General features: G+C 45.1%; 1 protein-coding gene across 4 annotated transcripts in view; it reads left to right on the top strand.

Annotated features, from left to right (window-relative positions):
• SLCO2B1 (solute carrier organic anion transporter family member 2B1) overlaps positions 1 to 20,895 on the top strand; it is a 62,704-nt gene extending 41,809 nt beyond the window's left edge. For 3 of the 4 annotated variants that reach the window (XM_081860397.1, XM_081860398.1, XM_081860396.1), the window contains 9 exons: positions 211 to 341; positions 6,155 to 6,263; positions 12,284 to 12,448; positions 13,451 to 13,643; positions 14,915 to 15,074; positions 15,875 to 16,044; positions 16,924 to 16,988; positions 19,296 to 19,416; positions 20,015 to 20,895. In XM_081860397.1, coding sequence (XP_081716523.1) covers positions 211 to 341; positions 6,155 to 6,263; positions 12,284 to 12,448; positions 13,451 to 13,643; positions 14,915 to 15,074; positions 15,875 to 16,044; positions 16,924 to 16,988; positions 19,296 to 19,416; positions 20,015 to 20,159 — 1,259 coding nt within the window. In that variant the 3' untranslated portion in view covers positions 20,160 to 20,895. Of the gene's footprint in view, positions 1 to 210; positions 342 to 6,154; positions 6,264 to 12,283; positions 12,449 to 13,450; positions 13,644 to 14,914; positions 15,075 to 15,874; positions 16,045 to 16,923; positions 16,989 to 17,795; positions 17,936 to 19,295; positions 19,417 to 20,014 lie in introns of those variants that run through there. The other variant, XM_081860399.1, reaches the window with a different exon arrangement.
• The last annotated feature ends 4,292 nt before the right edge of the window (positions 20,896 to 25,187 follow it).

The following is a 25,187-nucleotide window of genomic DNA, read 5'->3' as shown; positions in this document are numbered from 1 at the left end:
GCCACTTCCAGAGACAGACACAGGCAGACGCCACAGATCTATTTCAGCCTTTTTATGCCTTAAAAGGTGGTGTAAAAGCAAATCTGGATGAGCCCGAGTCTATGTTCCTGGCAAAAGGGGTAGGCAGCTGTTGAGGCCTCTGAGAGTTGTGCTATCAGCCACCAAAGCACAAGCGAATCTTTGAGCTCTTCCATGTGCTTTGTGTTTCAGCGGACATTCACATTAATAACAAAGATCCACGATGGGTTGGAGCCTGGTGGCTCGGTTTCATAATTTCCGCCAGCGTGGTCGCCATTGCTTCAATACCTTATTTCTTCTTTCCAAAAGAGCTGCCTAGAGAGGTAAGGACACGCTTGAGAATAGCTATTCTCAAGGCACGATCTCTTTCCTCTTGAAATGGAAAGTAAGGCAATTCAAAACACTGGCGCATGAGCCACTTCGGCTTAGTGGGTAGGGTGCTGGGCTTGGACCAGAGACACCTGAATCCAGATTTGTGCCCTCCTGTAAAACAACCATGGTACTCTAGTCTAACCTTTTTAACCCACAGGGTTGTGGACATTTTTCTTGCATTCCAAAATCTTAATAAATTCCATTACTTTCCATTTAGATATAATAATTCCTTATATAAGAGCTACAATCTTGTGATTTCATTCATGTTGGTATATTAGGTAATTTATGAAGTTCCAAGTGAGGAACTCTAACTGTAATCCTTATTCTTTCTTGCGTGTGACATTTTCCTCCCCCCACCCCATGATGTTTTCCTGTCCATATGGTGTTATATCCTTCATTATTACAACTGTTTATGGTTCCCGTCATGTCTCGGGAGAAGCGGTTATCTCAGTTTCCAAAAGTCACTGCATCACTTCGTCAAGCCATCTTCACCATTTTTCCAGCCTAGGAAGAATGGTCTGAATTCAGACTGCAAATAGTTAATCCAAAAATTTCTATTCCCGCAGCTGGTAGACTCCTTTCTTCCCTGCTGCTGATTTATGGCCAATTGTCCTTATCTCAAACACATTCCTTTGTGGATAAAGGAGGTTAGAGAGGACTTTGCTCCATATTTTCGAAGCATAGTGTTTTTCCCCTCCCTTCCCTCTCAGTTCCTTTCTCTCACGCATGTGCAGTTCCAGTTTTGTTAAATTCCACATTTATATTCCAATTTCTTCCTTCCACACTTGTACAGATTTTTTTTTAAAAAAACCCTGCATTCAGGGGAGGGTTTTCATATCATAAATGTAGAGAAAAACTTTGATATAAGCAAAGCGTGAACTCCTCTCCCCGCATTGTCTCTTTCACCGAATGAAATCCCCTCTCAATCTAAACCTTTTAAATCCTTGTAGCTGGGTTCATTTTCACAGTTTTTTATCTCACCATCTCTAGAAGGCGCCCGTAGTTTATTCCAATTAAACAAACCCAATTATCAGGATAACCTGTGCTTCCAGGAAAGGGATCGGGGGGGCAGGGGGCATGGTCGCAGCAGCCAGAGTACTCCACGCGCCCAGTGCCTTTGCCTGCCCTCGCATTCCATGAGGAAGAGAGTGCCAGACCGCCAGGCAAACTGTGGGTGAGAGCAAGGTCCCTCTTCCAATCAAAGAGGAATGCAGAAAATGCAATTTCCCCCATCATTTTCTGATTATCTCCATCTATCTTGCTCCACGGTGTTGGGAGAGGCGTCCATCCCCTGGCACACCGGAAACAGGAAGCCCAGACAAGCCTTTCATGAGTAGGTGCACCATCAAATTTCAAGTCGTGAAGGTGGAAGTGGGTGCAAGTCTCGCGACAAAGTGTGCTGGCCATGTGGCAGAAGGATGGCTGAGTTTCTATCTTTGTGTCCTGTGTGAGAGACAAGGAAGGCCCAAACCTTTTTGCTGCTTAAAGTGAAGGTGAAAATGGTGCCTCCACAAACGACGTACAGAAGACCAGTTACTTCATCACTGGCAAATAGACAGTGTCCTCCTCTACACTTGAGGGCAGCAGACTAGCATAGGGAGCACAGAGCAGGCACATCAGTTCTGTTCACTCCCTGGTCTTCAGAATCTGCCACCTGAGGCGGCCACCCCATTTTGGCTAATGGTAGGGCCAGCCCTAGGGACGTGGGTGGCGCTGTGGTCTAAACCACTGAGCCTCTTGGGCTTGCCGATCAGAAGGTCGGCGGTTTGAATCCCTGTGATGGGGTGAACTCCCATTGCTCAGTCCCAGCTCCTGCCAACCTAGCAGTTTGAAAGCGGGAAGGTAAACGGCGTTTCCATGCGCTGCTCTGGTTTCCGTGTTCCGTTGCACCAGAAGCAGCTGAGTCATGCTGGTTGCATGACCCGGAAAAACTGTCTGTGGACAAATGCCGGCTCCCTCAACCTGTAAAGCGAGATGAGCGGCGCAACCCCAGAGTCCTCTGCGACTGGGCTTAACTGTCAGGGGTCCTTTACCTTTACCTTTTTTTAGGGCCAGCCCTAGTGAGAGAACACCAGGAAATAGAACACTGAAACAAAGAAAGAAAGGTGATGAGTCACAGATATATATCTGATCCAGAGGCATTCTTAGAGAAGGTGAAGATGGGCTGTGAAGGGTGGCAGTAGGAAAAGTCTCATTTGTTTGCTAAGTTGCTTCCCCCTTGATTAAGAGCAGTTTCTCCAAAAGATCAGATCAAGCAAATACAATCTTCTGCTTTTTGTGAGCTCTGCGGAGTGATCACTGGCAAACAGTTTGCTGCAAGAAGTGTGGAGGAAAAGCAGCATTTTCAAATGAATTGCTCTTTTTCCAGTGAGACATAAACCCGAGACCCTGGTTGCTCCTGATTGTTAACAATCCCTTGGCATGCGCTGTAAGAGCAGCAGTGATAAGTTTTGATGTCCTGGCCACTTCCCAAGCTGGGTAATTGCTTTTTTCCTGCCTCCGCTCCACCTGCATTTCTCAGTGGAAGCCTCAGCCCAAGTGGCCTGCAAAGTTTCATCACGATGCAAGAAGCCCCAAGAGAATTGCCCCAAAAGAATGTGACGGTCATGGTTTCCTCCTCGTGAGGAGTACTCAAACTGAAGCTGAGGCAGTGGTAGGGGGAGACAGATGCTTAACCCTTCCCTGCCCCTCTGGTTTTTCTGATGCAACTGCTTTCCCCAACTGCATTCCAGACATGTTTACCCTCACAAGCCTTTGTAGGGTAAGGTTACCAGATTTCCCCCCAAAGAATCCAGGGACACTTTTTTTAAAAAGAGAGAAGAAAAGGGGAGTTATTTTTTTAAAAGTTATTTTTAAAAAAAAAAAAAAGAAGAAGAAGAAGTAATCTCTTCTGTGGTCTCCTCTGTTGTGCAGCCTTCCTCTGGGCCCCAGCCTGCTCTCTTGGGGCGCTAGCCACCCTGGAGTAGGTTCAGGCCAGGCCTGGGCTTGGCCCCGTCTCCTTGCCCTTCCAGTGCTCTCCTACCTCTGTTCCTTAGCGGCGGCAGCAGCAGTGCGGCAAGGTCGGGTCTCCCCTATTTTTTCTCCTTCCTCTTTCTCTCTCTTCCTTCTCCTTCTCCTCTCCTCCTTCTCCCTGCATTGGCTCCAGGGTTTCCCTGGCCCCAGAGTGCCACTGGGCTGTCGGCCGGGTGGCCGGGCACTTTCACACCCGGCTTGATTTGGGTCATGGGGGGGGGGTTGAGTGCCCCCCCCCCTCGGCCGTGGCAGCGGCAGTCTCAGCAGCCAGGAGCCAGCCTGGTAGCACAGTTGGCTCTGGCTGGCTTCAGGAGCTGCTCGCTGCCGTGGCATCTGCCATTTTGCCTCGCCGGAAGTCCCCATGTGATGTGCCTTGTGCCATTGAACCAATCACGCAACATTCATTCCCTACTAATAAATCTACAACACTTAAAATATAAATCCAGGGACGTTAAATGAAATCCAGGGACATTCCGGGGACAGATTTTGGCCAGGGACAGATTTGTAAATCCGGGGACTGTCCCTGGGAGACAGGGATGTCTGGTAACCATATTGTAGAGGTTGGGGTAAGCAGCAGTAGAGGAAAGAAGTGATTTCAGGAGTGGGGGGGGGTTAAGCATTCCGACCTGCTGCTTCTCCAAGTCTCTTCCTCCGGATGCTGCTTCCCAGAACAAGCCATCGTCAGGGTTTATACATATTCACACACTTCCGTGTAATGAGTGTTTTAGCTTTCATAGTAAACCAACTGTACTCGTACCAGCCAGATTCAGCATTCAGCTACTAAGTGCCATGAAGCTGAGAGCCAGGCCAGCTAAATGTCACTTCACCAGAAAGACAACGCAGGCATTAACCTCTCCACGGAAGGATATTTAAATGGATCTTTTCTGGCTTTAAGTGGAGTGCTGACTTTGCTGCATCCATTTGATTTTATGCCATGCTATTTGCACAGAGTCAAATTGATTTGCCCCTAGGGAATCTCGGGGACAGGGCCGTCCACTGTAACAAAGTCCACAGAGGAGATCCAATAGCCTTAACAAAGAGAAGGACAAAAACTCTCTTCTAGCCTTTTTCTTGGCAAAATAGCGGATTTGAGGAGAACAAGATTACAAAAGCAGCAGAGTGATAAAAGGATGTATTATGTTAGCGACCTCACTGAGTCTTCGGATTTCAATCTCCCTTTCTTGGGCCAGGTTATTAAGCAGGTGGTTATGGACCAGGTGGAGGAAACTGATTTTCTAGATCCATTTCAATTGGGGTTTAGGGCCAGTTTTAGCACAGAAACTGCTTTGGTCATTCTATATGATGACCACTGTTGGGAGACATGGGAAATGTGTCCCTGTTAATTCTCCTTAACCTCTCAGCAACTTTTGATACCACCAACCATGATATCCTTCTGGAGTAGCTGTCTTGAGTTGGGGTGGCGGCGGCCCTGCTTTGTGGTTCCAGTCCTGCTTGGATGCTTGCTTCCAGAGGGTGATGCTTGGGGAGTGCTCTTCAGCTCCACAGAGCCTTCTGTGTTGAGTTCTTCAGGCCTCAATTTTATGCCCTAGGAGGTTTAACATCTACATGAAACCACTAGGTGGGGTCATCCAGAGCTTTGGAATACGTTGTCAGCAATGTGCTGATGACATAACAGCTCTACCTCTCCTTTACATCTGCAGGTGGGGCAGTGGAAGTGCTGGACTTTTGTCTTGCCTTGCCTCTGTAATGGACTGGATGAAACCCAACAAACAGAAGCTCAGTCCTAAGGGGGCAGTTCCTTAGACTGGATGATTGGGAGGTTACCTGCTCTTGATGGGGTTACCCTTCCTCTGAAGCAGATTTGTAGCTTGGGGGTGGGTACTCCTGGATCCCAAGGCAAATACAACGGTGGGTGGGATTGCTGACTTTTTTTCCTGGATGCCCCCCTCCTTTAAATATATCATTTTTTGGTCAAATGCATAAAGCTGAAATTGCACAGGTTAAATGGATGGAAGCTGTGGGTTGACTCTGTGTGCACGTGTGTGTGTGTTATACCCCTGCTGAAAATGTCTATGGAAATCTGTGGGTGGGTTTGGATCAGACTGAAGCAGAATGCAGTTAGCTAATCCAGTGGAAAATGATTTGAATCAGCCAGCTGCTAAACTTATCAGATTAGTAGCTGGCTGATATAATAGTAGCTGGCCTATAATGGAAACCGATAAAATACCAAGTGTGCAGTGGGGTTGCATCGCTCTGCGGAAACAGTGGGTTGCGGTCGTGTGGCAAAGGAGGCGTAGCAAAAAGGGAAACAGCAGTAGGATGCAATTCTGACTGAAGCGGGGGGCGGGGGGGATAAAAAGTGAGGTTGAGTTCATTTGAGTTTGGGAGTGAGATTGACAAAGTGGACTATGGAGAGACCAAAGCCCAGCTTTAAGGACTCCTGGTCTTTTGTGCAGGATTCTCGCTTTGGTGGACTGATCCAGAGGTTTCCCAGGAATATTACTGTTTCTTTATTTATTGCATTTACTGGTATATTACACACACACACACACACCCCCATTTTCTCCAAGGAGCTCAAGATGGCATACGTGGTTTATTCCCCCTACTCATTTAATCCCCCTAAAGTCCCTGTGTTTAGGCTGAGGCAGTAGCTGGCCCAAGGCCACCTGTGAGCTTTATGGCCAAGCGGGGATTTGAAAGCTGCTCTTCCAGGTTCTAGTCTGACGCTCTGACCACACTGACTCATAGCCTTGTGTTCATGTCTAATGTAATGTCACTTGCCCATTTCTAGGAAGAGTCGCCCCAGAACAGCCCTTCAGAAGCTCAAAACAACGACTTCCTACCCGAAAGAAGTAAAGAAAAAGAACTGAAAGACTACACTCTGAAACAGTTCATCGGAAGTAAGCTTGTGTTTATTTGCCCATCTAGAAGCCCTGCTCGTCTCTGCATACCCAAGTTATGAAGCCTACACATGTCTTGGTTCACACATTACACAGGCACCCATGTTTCCCCATGTAGGCATGAATCTTTGGGCTATTTGCTCCAGAGTTTGTTGCACACCACACAGGTTGCTGCACTCACTTAATTACAAAACAAATAAATCCCAAGTAATATAGCTTTGCATCTTGAAGGACCGAATGCAGTTTTGGAGCAGAACAAGATTATACACAGGCTACCCTAACCCACACAACCTGAACCAACCTACCAAGAACTTGTACTTAAACTGTGTACACATTACCTGCTTAAAATGCAGCTAGATTGTTTATCAGTTTGGATCCAAGTGAGTTTAGTGTGATATTTCATAAAGAAAAGACAAGGATGGATATCGATTGTGGCTAACGTCTTGTGTGCAAGCAAACTGGATGCAGTTTGCAGCACTAACATATTACTACTAGAGAGAGAGGTAGACAGAGATGGAGAGTCTGTTTGCTGCTGTATAAGTTACACAGAACATGTTCGTGATGTGGCAAGGTTAAATGGGGGCATAGACAGATCAGGGGAAGGCTCAAATGCAATTAACCTGGGTTTGGACTACGTGAGGACAGAGAGATAGTGAGATCTAGGAAATGAAGATGATGGAGAGAAAAAAGAAATGGCAGGAATTAACTGTTCCAGAGAATAGAGAGAAAAGGGGTAGGTTTCCTACAGTCCCAAGTAAGCAGCCTTAGAACCCTTCCAAATTGAATCCAAAATCCAAAACTTCATGCTCAATTACCTGGTTTCTGTTTGTTTAATTTGTTTTGTGACAGCAGGGAGCAGTGCTCCCCACAGATCTTCATTGCCCATTATGGACTGGTATAATACCCAAACACTTTTGGCCTTCAGCTTAAAAATGAATAAATTTCTTCCTTTGGCCTTCCAGGTTGCTGTTTCTATACCTTACCTGTTATTGTGTCTTCTGGTTGCTTCATTTATTTGTCTGTTTGTTTGTTCTTGCACATCAACAATCAGTACTGAGACTAAGTTCACTGTTGTTTTGTTATGCATGTTGTGTTTGTTATTATGTATTTCTTATTTGTCCAAGAAAATTTCAATGGAAATCCATTTCTATTTGTATAAAAGATAGGTTTTCCAGAGAGCACACTAATGTTCCTTTAAGTTTCATGATTAAACTGCTATAACATAGAGAAGAGGCAGAGAGATGGGGAGAGGCAGTAAGGTGAAGGGAGGACTACGAGAGCTGAGGAGGTCCGCTCGCATGGGCATCCAAACAGGAGTTATTATTATTATTGTTGTTGTTGTTGTTGTTAAACCCCGACCACCTGGCTGGGTTTCCCCAGCATATCTAAAAACATAATAAAAACATCAAACATTAAAAACCTTCTAATACAGGGCTGCCTTCAGATGTCTTCTAAAAGTTGTGTACTTCTTTGTCTCCTTGACATCTGAAGGGAAATCTGTCGGAAATCAAGCCTTTATCAGGAGAAACTGGCAACTCTCCCAGGCACCCGGCATGATTCCCTGTTGACCTCCCTGGCTGCATTCCCCAGCAAGATCCAGGCTAGGTTGCAATAGGCGATCCTTCTCAGCGTGAGAAGAACACACCCCTCTTTCCTGCCCCCCCCCCCGGCAGGGGAAAGAGATAGACAGAAACGTATTTACATGCCTTTATTTCTGTCTTTGCAGCATTACAAAAAACATGACTGCTCTCTTCAAACTCCAGCAGTCAAGTGACAAACACTTCCTGGACAGGAAATAAACGGAAGAGCTCATATTACACTCTGAGCTAATTCCGGTGTTTCGCACTGTGAATTGACTGTCCCTCTGTTTCCCACGGGCAGTCCCAACATTCCCACCATGTTTACTTTTCAAGCTAGCACTTTGCAGCTGCATTGCATCCATATCGTAACAGGGCACCACTACTGAGAATGCCTGCTTCTCTCTTCTCTGAAAAAAGAGAAGCAGAGGACAGACTTTTGCAGGGTGTCTTGAGCAGGAATGGATGAATGGCAATTTCAGTTCTCAGTTTCTCATTTTTCCAGTCTGAAGTTCAGTTCTAATTTCTGCAGCAACCTGCAGATTTGTGTTTTTTAAAAAAATCTGTTTGAAAACATTTTAGTGTAGAAAACATTTAGGGCGGATTTCTCCTAATAAACACATTTTTGTCTAGTTACAGGTAGGTAGCCGTGTTGGTCTGCCGTAGTCAAAACAAAATTTAAAAAACGGCTACCTACCTGTAACTAGAACTATGGAAGGTACCACATTAAGCCACATGAAATGGACCAATAACAAACTTAGTTGGTCTCTAAGGTGCTACTGGAAGGATTTTTTTTTTACATTTTTGTCTGTGCTTTTGGCTAATATGCACTTTTCTGCAAGCATTTCCCCATGCTAAAATAATGCATCTCCATGTTACTTTTACTAATGTATGCATTTTATGCACATTTCATCCAATATATGCATTATTGTACATATTATTTGGTTGGGTCATTGAATTTTTTTTTAAAATGTAAATTTCTAAGGATGGCTGTGGTTTGGTTCACATTTTGATCTGGGAACTGGGAATTACATAGCTTCTCAATGAAATCATAGTATCACAGAAAGTTGGAAGGGACCCCTAAGGGTCATCTAGTCCAACCCCCTGCAATGCAGGAATCTCAGCTACAGCACCCATGACAGCTGGCCATCCAACCTCTACTTAAAAACCTCCCAGGAAGAAGAGTCCACAACCTCCCGGGGGAGACGATTCCACTCTCACTGTCAGATGGTTCTTTCTGATGCAAATAGAATTAAATTTCTCCTCCATCCCTATTCTTGAGAGGGGGGCGGGTCTCCAAGAGAAATGTTGGCTACATTCTGGATCTAGTTACATAAGAATCAAAAAACCTATCCAGGTTACCAGGATCCCATATGGGAGAAGGTAGAGACATTTCCCGGGAAATGTATATTTAGGCTTGATCCCATCACTAGTGAAGTTGCTTTTTTCAGAATTAATAACTGGATCTACAAACAATAATTTTCTAATTAGGCCGGCATGTAGTAGACACTGTGAACATTCAGACTTACACTGCTGCTTTGGAAGGAGGTTTGGCTGAAATCACTATGGCTTCCTCCAGTTCCTTCGTAATGGCCCTGCGTCCATTTGCTCAGGGAAAAATAGGTTTGTGGAGAATTCCAACTGAATGGCTCTTCTTGGTAACACCAGGCAGATTTTAACCAGCCACCAGACTACTAATCTGCATCATGATAAAGCGATAAAGGGCCAAAGACGAGCCTATAACTTTCTCCACGATTGCAGGGGAAATTCCAGACACGCTGTAAAACTGCAGCTTTAAAGCTCTGTCGGGATGCAGTGTACTTAGGATTGATTTAGAGATCTGTTATCAGGCAGAGTAATGGGGAACATTCGCTGTCCGGTCCAATAAAGCACTCTCTTTCTCCTCCGGATTAAGCTAAATGCCCTGTTCCTACTTTTAGCCTAGCAAGTTTTATTTCCATCAGATAACAATATGCTTCCAATCTGCCACTGTGCTTCTGGACGGCCAAGAAAATGTTAATCAGCCAGGGAGACAAATTCCAGAGAGAGAGAGAGAGAGAGAGAGAGAGAGAGAGAGAGCATTCTACTGCAATAGAGGAATCCAGCAGCTCCTGAGCTTACCACCCAGAGGAAAGGGGGTGCTTTATTAGCTGAACTGCAAAAGACTCTTGGGCTGAGGAGTTGTTGATGGTTTTTTGTACAGTGGTACCTTGGCTTACGAACTTAATCCGTTCCAGAAGTCCATTCTTAAACCAAAGTGTTCTTAAACCAAGGTGTACTTTCCCATAGCAGCAGGGGATTCAATTTACAATGGAACACACTCAACAGGAAGCGGAACATGTTCTGCTTCCAAGGCAAAGTTCACAAACTAAAACACCTACTTCTGGGTTTGCAGCATTCTTAATCCAAGTTGTTCATAAACTAAGCTGTTCTCAAACCAAGGTACCACTGTATCTTCGTTTTAGATCCTGTTAGGATTTATGTGGAAATTGTTCAGTTTGGTTATATGTTTTTTAATGCTTTGCTTCCTGTTTATGACTACTTTTGTTGAAGTTATGTGTGTGTGTATTTCATGTTGTAGGCTGCCTTGAGCATTTGTTTGAGTTGTGGAAAGGCGGCATACAAATAAAATGATATCTGATGAACTGCCAAGGAACAACACCTTGTACATTGGCAGAAGTCTTTGCGGGGATGATGTTGAGCGCAAAGTCTGCTCATGTGAGGGGTGGCCCGACTCGTTGGGCCATGCCATCATCCTCTGTGGATCAAGAGTCTCAAGCAGAAATGAGCTGCACAGAACCACTGGCACTACTATTCTGCCATTGGAATTTTTCCATAAAAAGGAAAAAGAAGTAGGGAAAGGGGGTCTCTCTGTGTGACCTGGGCTTCCACCAGCTAGGTTTCAGAGCCTTCCTGGCCCAACCACCAGGGAACTGTTTCCTCTGCGAGCCTTGCAGATTCCCCCCCCCCCCCATTTCTTAGTCATCTGACAGCGTAACTTACCACATGTCCTCTGAAATGCAGGTTCCTGAAGGGCACGGTGTCAACTGCCATACAAGCCTCAAACACCTCACTTAGCACTCAGTCGGCTGGCCACACTGGCTCCACTGGTCATAGAGTCATAGAATTGTTGAGGTGGAAGGGATCCCCAGGGGTCATCTAGCCCAGCCCCTTACAATGCAGGAATCTCAGCTAAAGCATCCATGACAGATGCTCATCCAACTTCTGCTTCAAAACATCCGAGGAAGGAGAGTCTGTCACCTCCCGAGGGAGACCCTTCCACTGCCAAACAGCTCTTGCTGTCAGAAATTTCTCCCTAATATTTAGTCAGAAACTCCTTGTTAGTTAAATCCATTGGTTTTGGCCCTCACTTCTAGAGCAGCAGAAAACAAGCTTGCTCCCTCCTCCATGTGACAGCCCTTAAGATATTTGAAGGTGGCTCTCATATCTCCTCTCAAGTCACCTCTTTCCCATGCTAAACATACCGTATTTTTTGCTCCATAACACACACTTTTTCCCTCCTAAAAAGTAAGAGGAAATGTGTGTGCGTCTTATGGAGCGAATGCAGGGGGGAGGCAGGCAGGAAAAGCCCCCAAGAGCCTCACACAAGCTCCGCGTGGCTCTTGCGGGCTTTTCCCCGGAAGGGAGAAGGGACTGATGTGGCCAGTCAGTCCCTTCTCCCTCCTCGTAGAAAAGCACGTTCCTTAAAGGGTGTGTGACTCCTTTTATTTTTTTTCTTGATTTCCCCCTCTAAAAACTAGGTGCACCTTATGGTCCGCTGCACCTTATGGAGCAAAAAATACGGTACCCTTTTAAGTCCTTTTAAGCCCCAGCTAGTTCTTTATTCTGAGCAACAGATTTGGTTGGACAGGCTAAACTGCCATTCCTTCCTACATATACATTACGTTGCCGCCCTGTGTTGGCTGCCCTAAACTACCATAAACTACCTAAACTACCATACTTGCTGTTGCCGCCACTTCAAGGCAAAAAAGAGTTAGCTGAGTGGCTCCCAATTTTTTCACACCACCGCCCACTTGGTTCCATAAACCTATACCCAGTTCCCTCTACCCTACCCGATAAAAAACATTATTCAGAAAAATGGTGTGCACAACCCACAAAGAAGATAATAACACAACAAAATCCAGAATTCCAAACAGTAGTTGCAAATTTATTTAAAACCCAATTAAAACTATTTAGTTTAACGAATTCAACAAAAATTGATTAACTTGATCCAGTGACACCAGCTTTTCAAAGTCTGGCACTCATTTATACCTCCGGTGTCCCCTTGCCACTTAGCACCCCTTAGGTATCCCCACTGCCCCCCAGGAGCAGAAGCACCCACTTTGAGAACTACCTACTTAGTCTGTGGCAGCAAGAAACAGCAACAGAATAATGCCTATTCTTATTATTAATTATAATTTGCTACTCTTTCTTCTGTTGCAGTGTTTCCTGTGGTTTTCATGAGGCTGATGAAGAACCCCATCTTGGTTGTGGTCATCTTGGCTATGGTCAACCTCTCTGGCATGATTGCTGGCATAGCAACCTTCATGGCCAAACTGTTGGAGAGACAGTTCTCCCTGTCCGCATCTGTTGCCAACATGATCCTAGGTGTGTGCTACTTCCTTGTTTCCAGATCACAAGATCTCAAGGTCATTTAGATCCCATTCCTGTCGCGTTTAGTAAGGGGCAGTGTTGTGCCAAATTTTGCCAGCGTTCAATTTTTTCAGGGCAAAAATCATGAGTGGTATCCAGCTAAGTTTTACTCAGGGTAAACCCATTGAAATCAATAGAGAAAACAATGCACCATGTTATCCCTACATCTCTTTGCCAAGAGATGGGAAGGGATTGTGCTCTGCATCAGGTGGTGAGCAGTCTTTAGGCTTTTGTTGTAGGATGTACTTTGGGAATCTAATGGATTCCCAAGAGCCCAGAGGAAAGTAGGGGTGGGCATCTGAGTCTGAGTGTCTGCTCAGCCCAGGAATTTGCTTTTCAGTACCAGGCCTGAGCTTTTGACACAAAAAGAACTCCTGGTTTCCTCCCACCCAGATTTCTTTCAGTGGTTCAATGTGGGTGCAAGAGCCTTTTCACGGTCACTGTTCTTAAACAACTGGGAATCAGAAACCCTTGTCAATCTGTTGTTGGTTGTATGTGGACTGCCTGCTCTAAAATGGCAAATGCATGGCCAATAGAAGTGCAGGAATGTGGGTGCAACTGTACAGGCCAACCCCCCCCCCCCATTTACAAGGGGGTTACATCCCGAGGCACCGTGCACACCAGTGAAATCACGTATATTTGAAGCACCGTTAGGAAAAACTGCAAACACCCACCCCCGCCCAGTTCCACCCCTTTTTAAAGAAGCTTCTTTAAAATAAGCAGGCTGTGGGCAGGGAAAGGTTGTTCTGCTGGTGGATCTCTGCATTGTTTATATATCTAACAAAATCCACATACCACTTGATTGCAACAAAACCCCTGCAGTTTAAAGAAGGAACAGGCAGGGTTATCGTTGCTTTTTAAAAATGTATTTTGTGTTCGGATTTTGTAGTTTTATGTTGCAATCTTCGTGTGAAGGTTGGTATACAAATTTAACAAATCATCACCACCATCCCACAGGAGCTGTCAACATCCCGAGTGGCATGTTCGGAATCGCCCTTGGAGGTGCCATCATAAGGAACTGCCGCCTCTCCCTCACCCAGATCGCCCTGATGAGCGTAATCAGCATGGGTCTCTGTACCATCTGTGACGTGCCGCTCTTCTTCTTGGGCTGCCAGACGCAGACGGTGGCAGGACTAGACCTTTCTGGAAGGTATACAAGCATGCCTGTTTAAAGGAAGATGTGGGGAAGTTATCCAGTTTAAGGCCATAGAAGTTTAGGTTTGAAGAAAAATGAAAGTCTTTAACTGTAGGGATTTTCAGTTGACATGCCTCGATTCCTGGCTCCTTCCTTAAGTCTTCCTTTTTTCTTTGGCACTCCCTCCTCTTTGCTCTGCAGGAAACCCATTTTCTGTCTACACCTTGTTATAGGAAAATCTTTGGGCTCACTTGCATTGCCAAACAAAGACACCAGCTAGGAATATAGGAGCAAAACAGCAGCCTGTAGGACTGATCTTTATTTAGAAGACTGTTGCAGGACTTTCAGCCACCACATGGAAAAAGCAGAAAGAAGCCCCGAACAAAGGATGGCTCCCTTTTTTATAACTTTTCCTTTTTACCCACAACACCCTTAGTGAAGCAACATACATACATCATATATGCACCAGAGCTATTTCGTAACCTGGGAGGGGTCTTCTGGCAGAAACCTGAGCATCAAGTTTGCCCCTATCCATACCTTGACCTCCACTTCACACCGATTAAGTACAGTGGTACCTAGGTTCTCAAACTTAATGCATTCCAGAAATCCATTCCAAAACCAAAGCTTTCCAAAACCAAGGCAGCTTTCCCATAGAAAGTAATGCAAAATGGATTAATCTGTTCCAGACTTTTAATAACAACCCCTAAAACAGCAATTTAACATGAATTTTACCTCTGCAGTATGGAGAAAGTCAGGGCTGAAGAAGAAGACTGGAAATGAAAAGGTCCTCTAGAGCCACAGCTCAAGCAACAAGGTCGGCTCATAAAGGAAGCTAGGAATATGGAGCCAGGCCAGATCGAGAAGGTTCTAGCCTGAGGGGCTGCAATTACGCCTCTCAGCACATGTTGCAGTGCTCAGCGGTTCCTGGCACTGGGATGCCACCCGCTGTGACACATGTAAGCATCACATACGAAGACTCTGTCATGGATGCTTTAGTTGAGATTCCAGCATTGCAGGGGGTTGGGCTAAATGACCCAACTCTCTGATTCTGGAAGGAAGGAAGGAAGGAAGGAAGGAAGGAAGGAAGGAAGGAAGGAAGGAAGGAAAGCTTTTTGTAGGAAAGCCGATTTAATCAAGTAAAACTCATACGATCAGTTGACTATGGTGTCTTGTACTGAATGACAGCCCCAATAAATATTTGCATAAGCCTTTGTGCAAGCGCATGCAAAAATGTCCCAGGGCCATGATGCTCTTGCTGACCTAATTCTGTGCTCTTCCTTTTGCAGTTCTGGAATTGAGGAACACATTTTCGATTGTAACCAAATGTGCAAATGCTCCCCGTCAGCCTATAACCCTGTGTGCGGTGCGAATGGTATTGAATACATCTCCCCTTGCTACGCTGGCTGCACGGGGCTAAATATCGAATCCGAAACACAGAAAGTTCTGGTGAGTATAGATTCTTCTAGATCTTCATAAAGAAGCCTGCAAGAGGAAAGTGGTCAGGAAAGTGGTGGGCTTGGAGTGGAGAAGCATCAGGTGGGAGGTGTCCCTACCTCTTCCGTGCCTCTGCTGCAAATTGCCCTCTTTTGTTTTGTCATCCAGAGTCCGCTACATGCTCTTGCCTGCCACACATAGTTAGGCCTTACGGAACCACACACAGTCCCCTCCACATACAGGATCCCTCAGGCAGGCTTGAAAATGGGCACTGCTAATGTGAAATACACATGAGCCCCATGCTGGGCAAAAGATTCCTACATTGCAGAGGGTTTAGCCAGATGACCCTTGGGGTCCCTTCCAACTCCACACCAGTGTGGTGTAGTGGTTAAGAGTGGTAGACTCGTAATCTCGTGAACCAGGTTCGATTCCCCGCTCCTCCACATTCAGCTGCTGGGTGACCTTGGGCTAGTCACACTTCTCTGAAGTCTCTCAGCCTCACTCACCTCACAGGGTGTTTGTTGTGGGGGAGGAAGGGAAAGGAGATTGTGAGCCGCTTTCAGACTCCTTTGGGTAGGGATAAAGCGGGATATCAAATCCAAACTACTCCTCCTCCTCCTCCTCCTCCTCCTCCTCCTCCTCTTCCTCTTCTTCTTTGATTCATGCTTTTAGATTAATGGATGCTCCTTATTCAAGATGGGGGAATGGCAATGGGGAGAAGGGAAGGAGGAGATCAGTCTTAACCTTTCCTCCCACCTGCCCCTGGTACTGTTGCCGTTGTTCCTTCTCTGACTTCCTGCCCCTTCCCTCAGAACTACACCAGTTGCAACTGCATTGTTGTCGACGGCGGCTATGGGTACGCTACACCTGGGAGCTGCAGCTTCCACTGTTCCAATTTCCTGATGCCTTTTGTGACCATCGCCTCCTTGTCCACGTTCCTGGGGAGCCTCGCACACACACCGGGCTTTGTGCTTGTTCTGAGGTACTTCGTGACATTTTAAAAGTACTTCCTAGGAACATTTGAGCAGCAGCCTTTCTCTGTCAAGGAATCTAGATCAGATGCATTTGTGGGCTCTGCTGTATTTGAATGTCTGTCCTTCACAAAGGGGAGGGAAGAGATGGTTCATTTAAAAAAAAACAGCCAACAGTTTATGCCCAGTTGTTTATTGATTAGTGTTCACCGGGAATTACATGGCACTTCACCGACAGACTCCCAGCCCCCAAAGAGCCTATAGTCTAAACTTTGACAATGGAAGAAATGGCAGCTATGGGGCAGGAATGGGAAAGGCAAAGGAAGCAAAAATATGAATATGAACAAATGCAGCTAAATGCTCTCTCTTGAGCTCAGTTCAGTGGGAGTAAGGAATAAGGGCATAAGCCTCCTGTGAAAAGTGAGTTTCGGGGGGGGGGGATTTTAAGGGAGAGAGCGAGAAGGAAGTGCCACCACAAAGTGTTTCAAAAAAAGTTCCAGGCATTAGGAGCAGCAAGAATCTCTTCTGAAAAATACACCTCATGTGCAGAAAGCTGGAACAAGGGCTGGAAGGATCTGTCCATTTCAATTCTCTTAGTTGACTCCCCCCCCCCCCCAACTTCCAATCTTAAATTCAGTTTTCCAGATTTCTGCAGCAATTTGCATATATATGGTTATTAACCCTCATGAAAATTTACCCATGTTCTGTTGTGGATTTCTCCCAATAAGCACATTTTTGCATGCAGTTTCAACTAATGTGCACATTTTCGCAAGCAGTTGTTTTCTAGCGTAACAGCAGATCACCTAGCCTGAAGAGTCCCCAAGGGCTCACAGCCTTCTGCAGACATGCCCCTTGGGCTCCCACCAATCCTTTTTGGCTTTCTCTTTCAGAAACGTTGACCCTGAAGATAAGTCTTTTGCCATAGGGATACAGTTCCTCATGCAGAGAGTTCTAGGTAAGCCAGAGGCAAGTGGTGCGTGTGTATTTGGGGCACAGTCAGTTTGCTGTTGGGGGGCGAATTTCGCATCCTGAAAAGGAAATTTCCAGCCTTGGTGGTTGTACAGAAAACTTGAACACTTGTTGAGTGTGCAGGGTGAAATCTCAGAAGCCAGAGCAATCTTTGCTTTCTGTGCATTTTAACTTGTGGACACATTCAAGAAGCATTTACAGATTTGACTGGGGTCCAATAGGCCCCAATAAATTCATAGTCAAAGCACACACACACTATACTGAATAATTATTCCAAATGTAAGATACAACATAAGTTTTTTTATAGTACAGGTGCGCAATTATGCAGGGGTGATAATGTAATGTTCCCCCCAAACAATATTACTGTATTTTTCCATCTATAAGACACCCCCATGTATAAGACGACCCCTATTTTGGGGGACTCCAATTTAAGAAAATGGGGGAGATGGCCCCTGTGTATAAGATGCCCCCACATTTTGGACATTATTTTTTAGGGGGAAAACCTAGTCTTATACACAGAAAAATACAGTAATTCCCATTGTGCCTGGCAGACCCCTGCTTACTAATGCAATGTTTTTCTTCAACTCAAACCCTTCTTGAGAAAAAGAACCAAAATACAGTGGTACCTCTGGATGCGAACGGGATCCGTTCCGGAGCCCCGTTCGCATCATGAAGTGAACGCAGTCCGCGCATGCGCGGTTCACTGTTTCTGTGCATGCGTGTGACGGCATTTTGAGCGTATGCGCATGCGCGAGCGGCGAAACCCGGAAGTAACATGCTCCGTTACTTCCAGGTCGCCGCAGAGCGCAACCCGAAAATCCTTAACCTGAAGCTACTTCAACCCGAGGTATGACTGTATATGAAATAGCTAACACCGCCTTATTTTATCTGCCACATCAACATAAAGTAGGTGTTGTTGTTTTGTTTTAAAATCAAACATATGCTATCATCAGTTTTCTTAATGACAAATAAATCATAGTAAATAGTGATATACACACACACAATTCGTGAGATTATAATATATGTAATCAATAATAATATAGAAATGTCCATCTAGTTCTTAATTATAAAAAAGATAAAAAGAGGGGGGAAATAGGTGGTAAAATTTAAAAAATGAGTAGAAAGAGAAAATGTAAGCCTTAAAAGCAATCATAATCACATTTCATAAAATGGAGAATTATAATAACCTCCACCTGCTTACTACCCCAAAGTTATATAAGTTGTGTCCAGTCCTGTTCAGATCTGTTTACCCTCTTTTTCTGCTTGTGGAACTGAAACAAACACAAGTAATTTTACTCAAAACAGCCATTTCCCACAATTTGATGTGACATTCCGCCAAATGGGGGCATTTCCTTTCTCCACCAATATTTTGCATATGGAATTGGTGCTACCACTATTATCTGAAATAACAAATTTCCCTCTTCACTGGGTGTTGCACTTTTCAACTACATAAACAGAAAAATTCAGAAATCTTTCTGAACCTGGAGTTTCAAAACAGATCTTGTATTGGTTGTTGTTTCTTGCCAGTTTCTTTTAGCTTCAGGCAGTTCCACCAACTGTGTCTAAAATCACTTCTGGTTGCACCTCATCCCCAAATGTGGAGATATAGCTATTGTACTGTTAAAGCAAAGTGTTAAGCATGTTGGGATCATTTGGCTCCCACCAGTACCTTGGATAGGTGGTTGTGTCCCCACCCCCACGTACATTTCCATTGCAATTTAACTTACCCCAGTACCTTTTACTGAGCCCCTCAAATTAAAGACACACACATACCAAATAATTTTATTTTATTTTTATAAAACGACACACATGAAGGGACAGGGGACCTGAAATACAATCATTGCTCTTACTACAATGGAGTACAGTAAGCATGCAGTGGCATAGATATGGTGTGGAGGCATCTGTGTCTCTTATCTAGATCAGCCAATATCAAACTGAGTTGAAGCTGCTCTTTCAGGCATACGTAATAATGAAGTGCCTTCCTTATTTAGGCTGCTCCAAAAGAGGATGCCAATGATTGGGGCCCCATGCATCGTGTGGTACAGTGACTCTCTTCTGCCCTGCAATGAAACTGCCTGGCTACTTCCATATTTCTTACTGAGAGGCCAGCAAGCACTTTTCAAGCTGCTTGGGGGTCTTCAGCGCAGTGCTTCTCTAACCCCTTTCAGTTCTCCAAAACCTGCAAAATGGCCAAGTGGTCCAGGCTGAAATCTGGCAATATCAGGGCTGCTGTTGGAAAGGTCTGGGGGAGGCCAACTCTTACGTGGCATGAACTTCTTGCTTGCTTTTCTAGCCTGGTTGCCTGCGCCAGTGGTGTACGGTAGCCTCATTGACACAGCCTGCGTCCTGTGGCAATACAAGTGCCAAAAGAGAACAGCCTGCAGATACTATAACAATGTATTATTCCGGCACAGGTAAGCCTCCTACTGAGCCCCTCTCTTTGTCCCCATAACAGGTCACTAATTTGGTGTGTGTGTGTGTGTTTGTGGCATCAATACTATCTACAGACAAGGGTCAGGTTGAAAGGCAACAGCAAAAGATGGAGTTTGCTTATTTTAAAGAATGCATACCCTGCCCCTCATTGCGACTGATCTCATGGCACAGCAATTTTAAAATACAGAGAAGTGAAAACAAGACAAAGCAAAATAGATGTAAAGTCCCACAAGACTGGCCATCTGTTCAGGTGGCCAGGTGCATAACACTTGCCCTTCAACTGCTTTTGGCTTTACTGAGTTTCTTCCTTCTGTGCAGACCATCTCTTCAGATAACGATGACTTTCAGAAGTTTCCTCTAGGTCAGAAGATAGGGTTAGTTGTATGAATCTTAATTTTAGCCACAGTAGTCCTTTCAAGCCCAAGGCAGGGCATGTGGCCGAATTTGGATTCCTGGGGAGTGGAGAAGAAGCCTAGCATCCATTTTAAAATGGAAGGCTGGCTAGGCAGGCAGGTAGATGCTGCACTGTGGTCCCTTTGACCTCACTGATTTCTTCCTTTTAATTTTTTGGGCCCTCAGGTTTGTTGGCCTTCAGATTTTTTTGGAAGCAAGCTGCTTTGCGTTGCTGTGCATTCTATACTTCATGTTAAAAAAGAAGGAGAGTGGAGCCCGCAGAGAATCTGGCACCAGCTCTCCGTCAGTGCTCCAGGAGTCAGCTGCTTGACCAATGCACCAGAACCAATTTCTATTCCACCAAAAGAAGAGGCCGAGCTGCAGAGGTTAAGCATGAGTCCCAGCTGCTATGTGAACAGAACGAGACTGAAGACAGAGGAGACTTCCTCGTGCTGTGTTTTGGCACTTTTATCCGTTCCTCCTTTTGTACATACAACTTGGTGTTAGCTGCCCAAGTGCCATTTGGCAAAGGGCAAGATATAAATATTATACATAAACATATAACCCACCTGTCAGTAATAATAGGATCCCCAAGCTGATCATTAGACGCTGCGTACCACCTGGGGTGCAACGTCTTATATTTCCTTCCTGGAGGGAAGCCTGTGGTTCTGTTTTGCTGGTTCAAGATGAAGAACAGTGGGAAATTGGGCAATGGCAGCAGCAAGAGGAGGCTGCCTTGGTCTGCTACAGAAAGAAGGAGAATCCTTGTGGTTGAACCCTTCTTATCCTCATGGAGGAAGCAGCGACGCCCTACAATTTCATCACGATATCCCCTTTACGTATAGTAACAGCACAGGGAAGTGGCACCTTAACGTGCCCATTTTACGGACAGAGAACTGAGATAACGACCTCGTCCAAGAGAGTCGGGTGGACTGGCTGTTCTAAAGCCAGACGCTGTCACTACTGGATTACATGGACTCTCAAAGAAGAGAACCAGTAAGGGCTGGAATAATTCCTTCCAGGAGTAATCGCTTTTGTATAAAAGAAAGCTTACACTGACAATAATATATCCTGTGGCATTGTGCGTTTATTAAAAGTTTGTGTCAGTTACACTGGGGCAAGTTAGTCTGACTCCAGGGGGAAGTGTTGTTTGGAACATGTCATGTTATGGGGAGTCTACAGAAGTCATCACACTTTGTCCACGATTGGGTCAGGAAAGTGCTGGAACGGGTATGGGCTGCTTCATTCAACTTCTGGAGAATCTCAACTGTCCTTTCAAAAAATAAAAGCGAGCCTTGGAAGTGTGTGGGTCGAGGGATGGTCAGAAGCTGGGGTTTGGGAGTAAGCATATGAAGCTGCCCTCTCCTGAGTCAGTCCAGTGAGTCTCTCCTGGCTCTTAGCCGCTGATCAGGTATCTCAATCCTGCAATCCTTTTGAGTCAAAATCCTGGGGAGTGAGCTGGGGAATTCCGAGTGCAAAACCAGTGCTCTGTCAGTGAGCCGTCCCCTCTCCAGATTAGGGAGTAAGGATGGGAGAGAGATGTGCTAGTAGGCAACCCTACCCGATCCATATCTCCCAAACCAATAAGCGAACTGAAAAACCTAACCTCCAAAGTTCAAACTTCTCCAAATTTGGAGGCACAGTTCTCCAAACATAAGGTATGTAAAAATGCATATCTTGATGAAAACATTGTTTTCTTGTAAGTTCTGTTCGGCGGCCCTTCCTCCCAGAGGATCTCAGGGCAGCAAGTGATACACACATATTAAAACTATTCCAGTACAGATGCAACCTGGGAAAGATCTTGACTTCAACAGCTTGCTAGAAGAGGAAAGTTTTCAGCGGGTGCTGAAAAGACTACAGAGTCTGTGCCTGACTAATATTCAGGGGGAGGGAATTACAAAGGGTCAGTGCCCCCACACTAAAGACCTGATTCCTATCCCATAGGGACTGGACCTCCTGATAACATAGTATCTAAAGGAGTCTCTCACCTGCAGGGGGCAGCGATCCATTGAGTATATAAGGGGGTGGGTGGTCTTTCAGGTCTTCTAGTCCCCAGCTGTTTTAGGGCTTTATACACACCAAAACCAGCACCTTCAACTTAGCCTGAATTTTGTATTGATAAGAAATACACTGGAAAACAATAAGGAAGAACTTGGAGCGCTCAGTTTATAACATAGGACACGACTTTATAATGTGATCATGGGGCATCGAGAAAGTGTAAAACAAGGCAGCTACATAAGAACAGGGATCATTCTCAAAATATAATTATAAACGAACCTTTTACATATGTACCTTAAGTCAGGTGTGCCAATTGTGTGGGGAGCAGATGCACCCCAAAAAAAATTCAGTGAAGGGACTGGGAGTCCTCAAAGCTCTGTGGCAGCACATCGCAGGGCATGTTTGTGTCACAGGTTCAAGCTGCACATATACAAAGTCACTGAGAGGTGTGAGCTTACTTTTGCTGGGTAAAAACAAAACAAATTCCTTCCAGTAGCACCTTAAAGACCAACTAAGTCAGTTCTTGGTATGAGCTTTCGTGTGCATGCACACTTCTTCAGATACACTGAAACAGAAGTTTCCAGACCCTTCTATATAGTGAGAAGGTGGGGAGGGGTATTACTCAGAAGGGTGGTGGGAATGGGTGATTGGCAGATAGCTGTGATGAGCCTGTTGACGACTCTTAACGACTGCAATAGGTCTTACAGGAAAAAGCAAGGGGTGAAAAGGTGAAAAATGGCTTTGTCATGTATAATGAGATAAGAATCCAAGGTCTTTGTTCAGACCAGGTTTCTCCATGGTTTTGAGTTTGGTGATAAGTTGTAATTCAGCAGCTTCTCTTTCCAGTCTATTTCTGAAATTCCTTTGTAGTAAAACAGCTACTTTGAGATCTTGTATAGAATGTCCTGGGAGATTGAAATGTTCTCCTATTGGTTTCTCTGTCTTGTGATTCCTGATGTCCGATTTATGTCCGTTTATTCTTTGGCGTAAGGTCTGGCCTGTTTGTCCAATATAGAGAGCTGAAGGACACTGTTGGCATTTTATGGCATACACAATGTTAGACGATGAGCAATTAAATAGTCCCGAGATGGTATGTGTGATGTTGTTGGGGCCAGTAATGGTGTTGTCCGGGTGTATGTGGCAGCAAAGTTGGCATCTGGGTTTATTGCAGGCTCTGGTGCCAGTGTCCGTGTTAGGTCTGGTTGTAGTATTATTGTGGGTTAGGAGTTGTTTAAGACTGGGTGGCTGTCTGTAGGCAATGAAAGGTCTTCCTCCCAGAGCTTGAGAAAGAGAACTGTCATTGTCCAGGAGAGGTTGTAGATCTCTGATGATGCGTTGTACTGTTTTAACTTGGGAGCTGTATGTGATGACTAACAGGGATCATTCTCAAAATATAATTATAAACGAACCTTTTACATATGTACCTTAAGTCAGGTGTACCTTATATGTAAGTCAGGTGTACCTTATATGTACCTTAAGTCAGGGAGCTGTATGTGATGATTACCCTTTGCTGGGTAATCGCATTTACCGTACTTTTCTGTCTATAAGACAGGAGGAGATGGTTCAGAGTTGTTGAGCTTTTTTTGTAGAGGATTGCCCAGGCTTTTACAGCTTTTGGGGGGGGAGGGAATTGCCACAAATTGCTCAAATGCACCATCGACGCTGACAATCACCAGCAGCATACAATCGCCCACTTGCCAGAGCGACAACCAACCGCAAACAGACCCTTCCCCAGCAAAAAAAAAAAAAAATTACCTGTCCACTGGCAGCGGCAGCCAATCAACAGCAGTGTTTGCTGCAGAAGGCAATCACCAACCCAATTAGAGAAGCTGCAGCCAATCACCCGTCCACCCCATTCACTCTCCATGTATAAGACGAGGCAAGTTTTTGAACATAATTTTAGAGTAAAAAACCCCCTTGTCTTGTACACGGAAAAGGTACGGTATATTAGGCCTGACTTGGGACAAACAAATGCTCATCTCATCAGCGCAAAGAAGCCTTGCTCTTTTCTGATCTTGCATATCTGTCAGAGTTGAAAATCCCTGATCACAACAGTATAGAGAATGGTAGAAGAATATAAAAGTGCTCTTGAAGAGAGGCGTGGATACTGTTTCTGGGTGAACACCCAAACAAATTTACGATACTATGCTAAAATGTTTAAATGTTTCTTTGTCCTTGAATCTTCCTGCCACCCTTGCCACGCTCTCCTGCCACATCCATGGAGAACCACTGGAATAAGGTAAGCTATTTATTCCTGCATCGCAGGGGATTGGACTTGACCCTTGGGGTCTCTTCCAACTCTGCAATTCAATTTCTCTGTTTTGCATGCAGAAGGTCTCAATTTCTGTCCTTTTCACCTCCGTGTTATAAAGGTCCAGGTTGTCGCCAATGATCTGGAAGACCCTCTCCCTGAGAATCAGAGAACCACTCTGCATAAAGTGGAAAACACCTGGCTAGAACAGAGTATGTGTGACTCTGGTGCAAGGGCTGAGCTTAGGCGCCCTCAAAAACCCCACCAGGTAACTCCTGGTTAAATGCTGGAGCTCAAATCCATCAGGGAGCAAGAAGAAGCTTCAAGCAGGAGACAGTTGGATAGGCATGGGCTGAATATTGTATTGAAATGGCACAGCTGTTCTTTAGTCCTGGCGATTGCCGGAAATGAGCAGGAAATGAGCCTAACTGCATTGTCTGCAAATATTCCATGCCCCCCCCCCCAAAAAAGTAAGAGGCATCTTTTGCAATAATTTTGCTGCAGTCTGCATGATGCAATGATAAAAAGCCGGACCAATTACCCACCTCAAAATTAGGAAACTCATTTCTGACAAGGAAAGGCTGGAGTAATTTGCTAGCCATTCAAGCCAGAACAATGGGCAATCTCACTAGGCCTTGTGAAGGGGAATAATTGTGTGTGTATGCGTGTGTGTGTGTGTGTGTGTGTGTGTGTGTGTGTTGCCAGTCACGATCATGGCCTTTCTGGCTTCAGAGGCTGCTGTGTTGGGTTGGAGAAATGGCTGTGATTAAGGAAACCAGATGCATTTGGGAGGGGGGCAGGGGAGCTGGTTTCACTTCCTGAGATTGCGGAAGAGAGAATTTTGGGGACTGCCAGGACTCATCTACACAGCTGTAAATATAACATTTTAAATGTGTTCTAAAGTGCAATATACAGATGGGACACTAGATGGCGACAGTGAGCTACGCAAAATTTGATATATTTTTTCAAAACGTTTTTTAATAAAAGCTTTTTCACAACGTTTTTTATATGTGTGTAGATTCCACCCCAGTCTGATCCCTGCTGTAGCACTACAGCATGACACATTTCAATGAGGGGAGATTTTGACACAAGTTGCATTTAAAGATCAAC

This window comes from Podarcis erhardii (assembly GCF_964252035.2).
Source record: "Podarcis erhardii genome assembly, chromosome: 4".
Classification (NCBI taxonomy): Eukaryota; Metazoa; Chordata; class Lepidosauria; order Squamata; family Lacertidae; genus Podarcis; species Podarcis erhardii.
The sequence above is the reverse complement of the archived record's forward strand: the minus strand, read 5'-3'. Positions and strand labels throughout refer to the sequence as shown.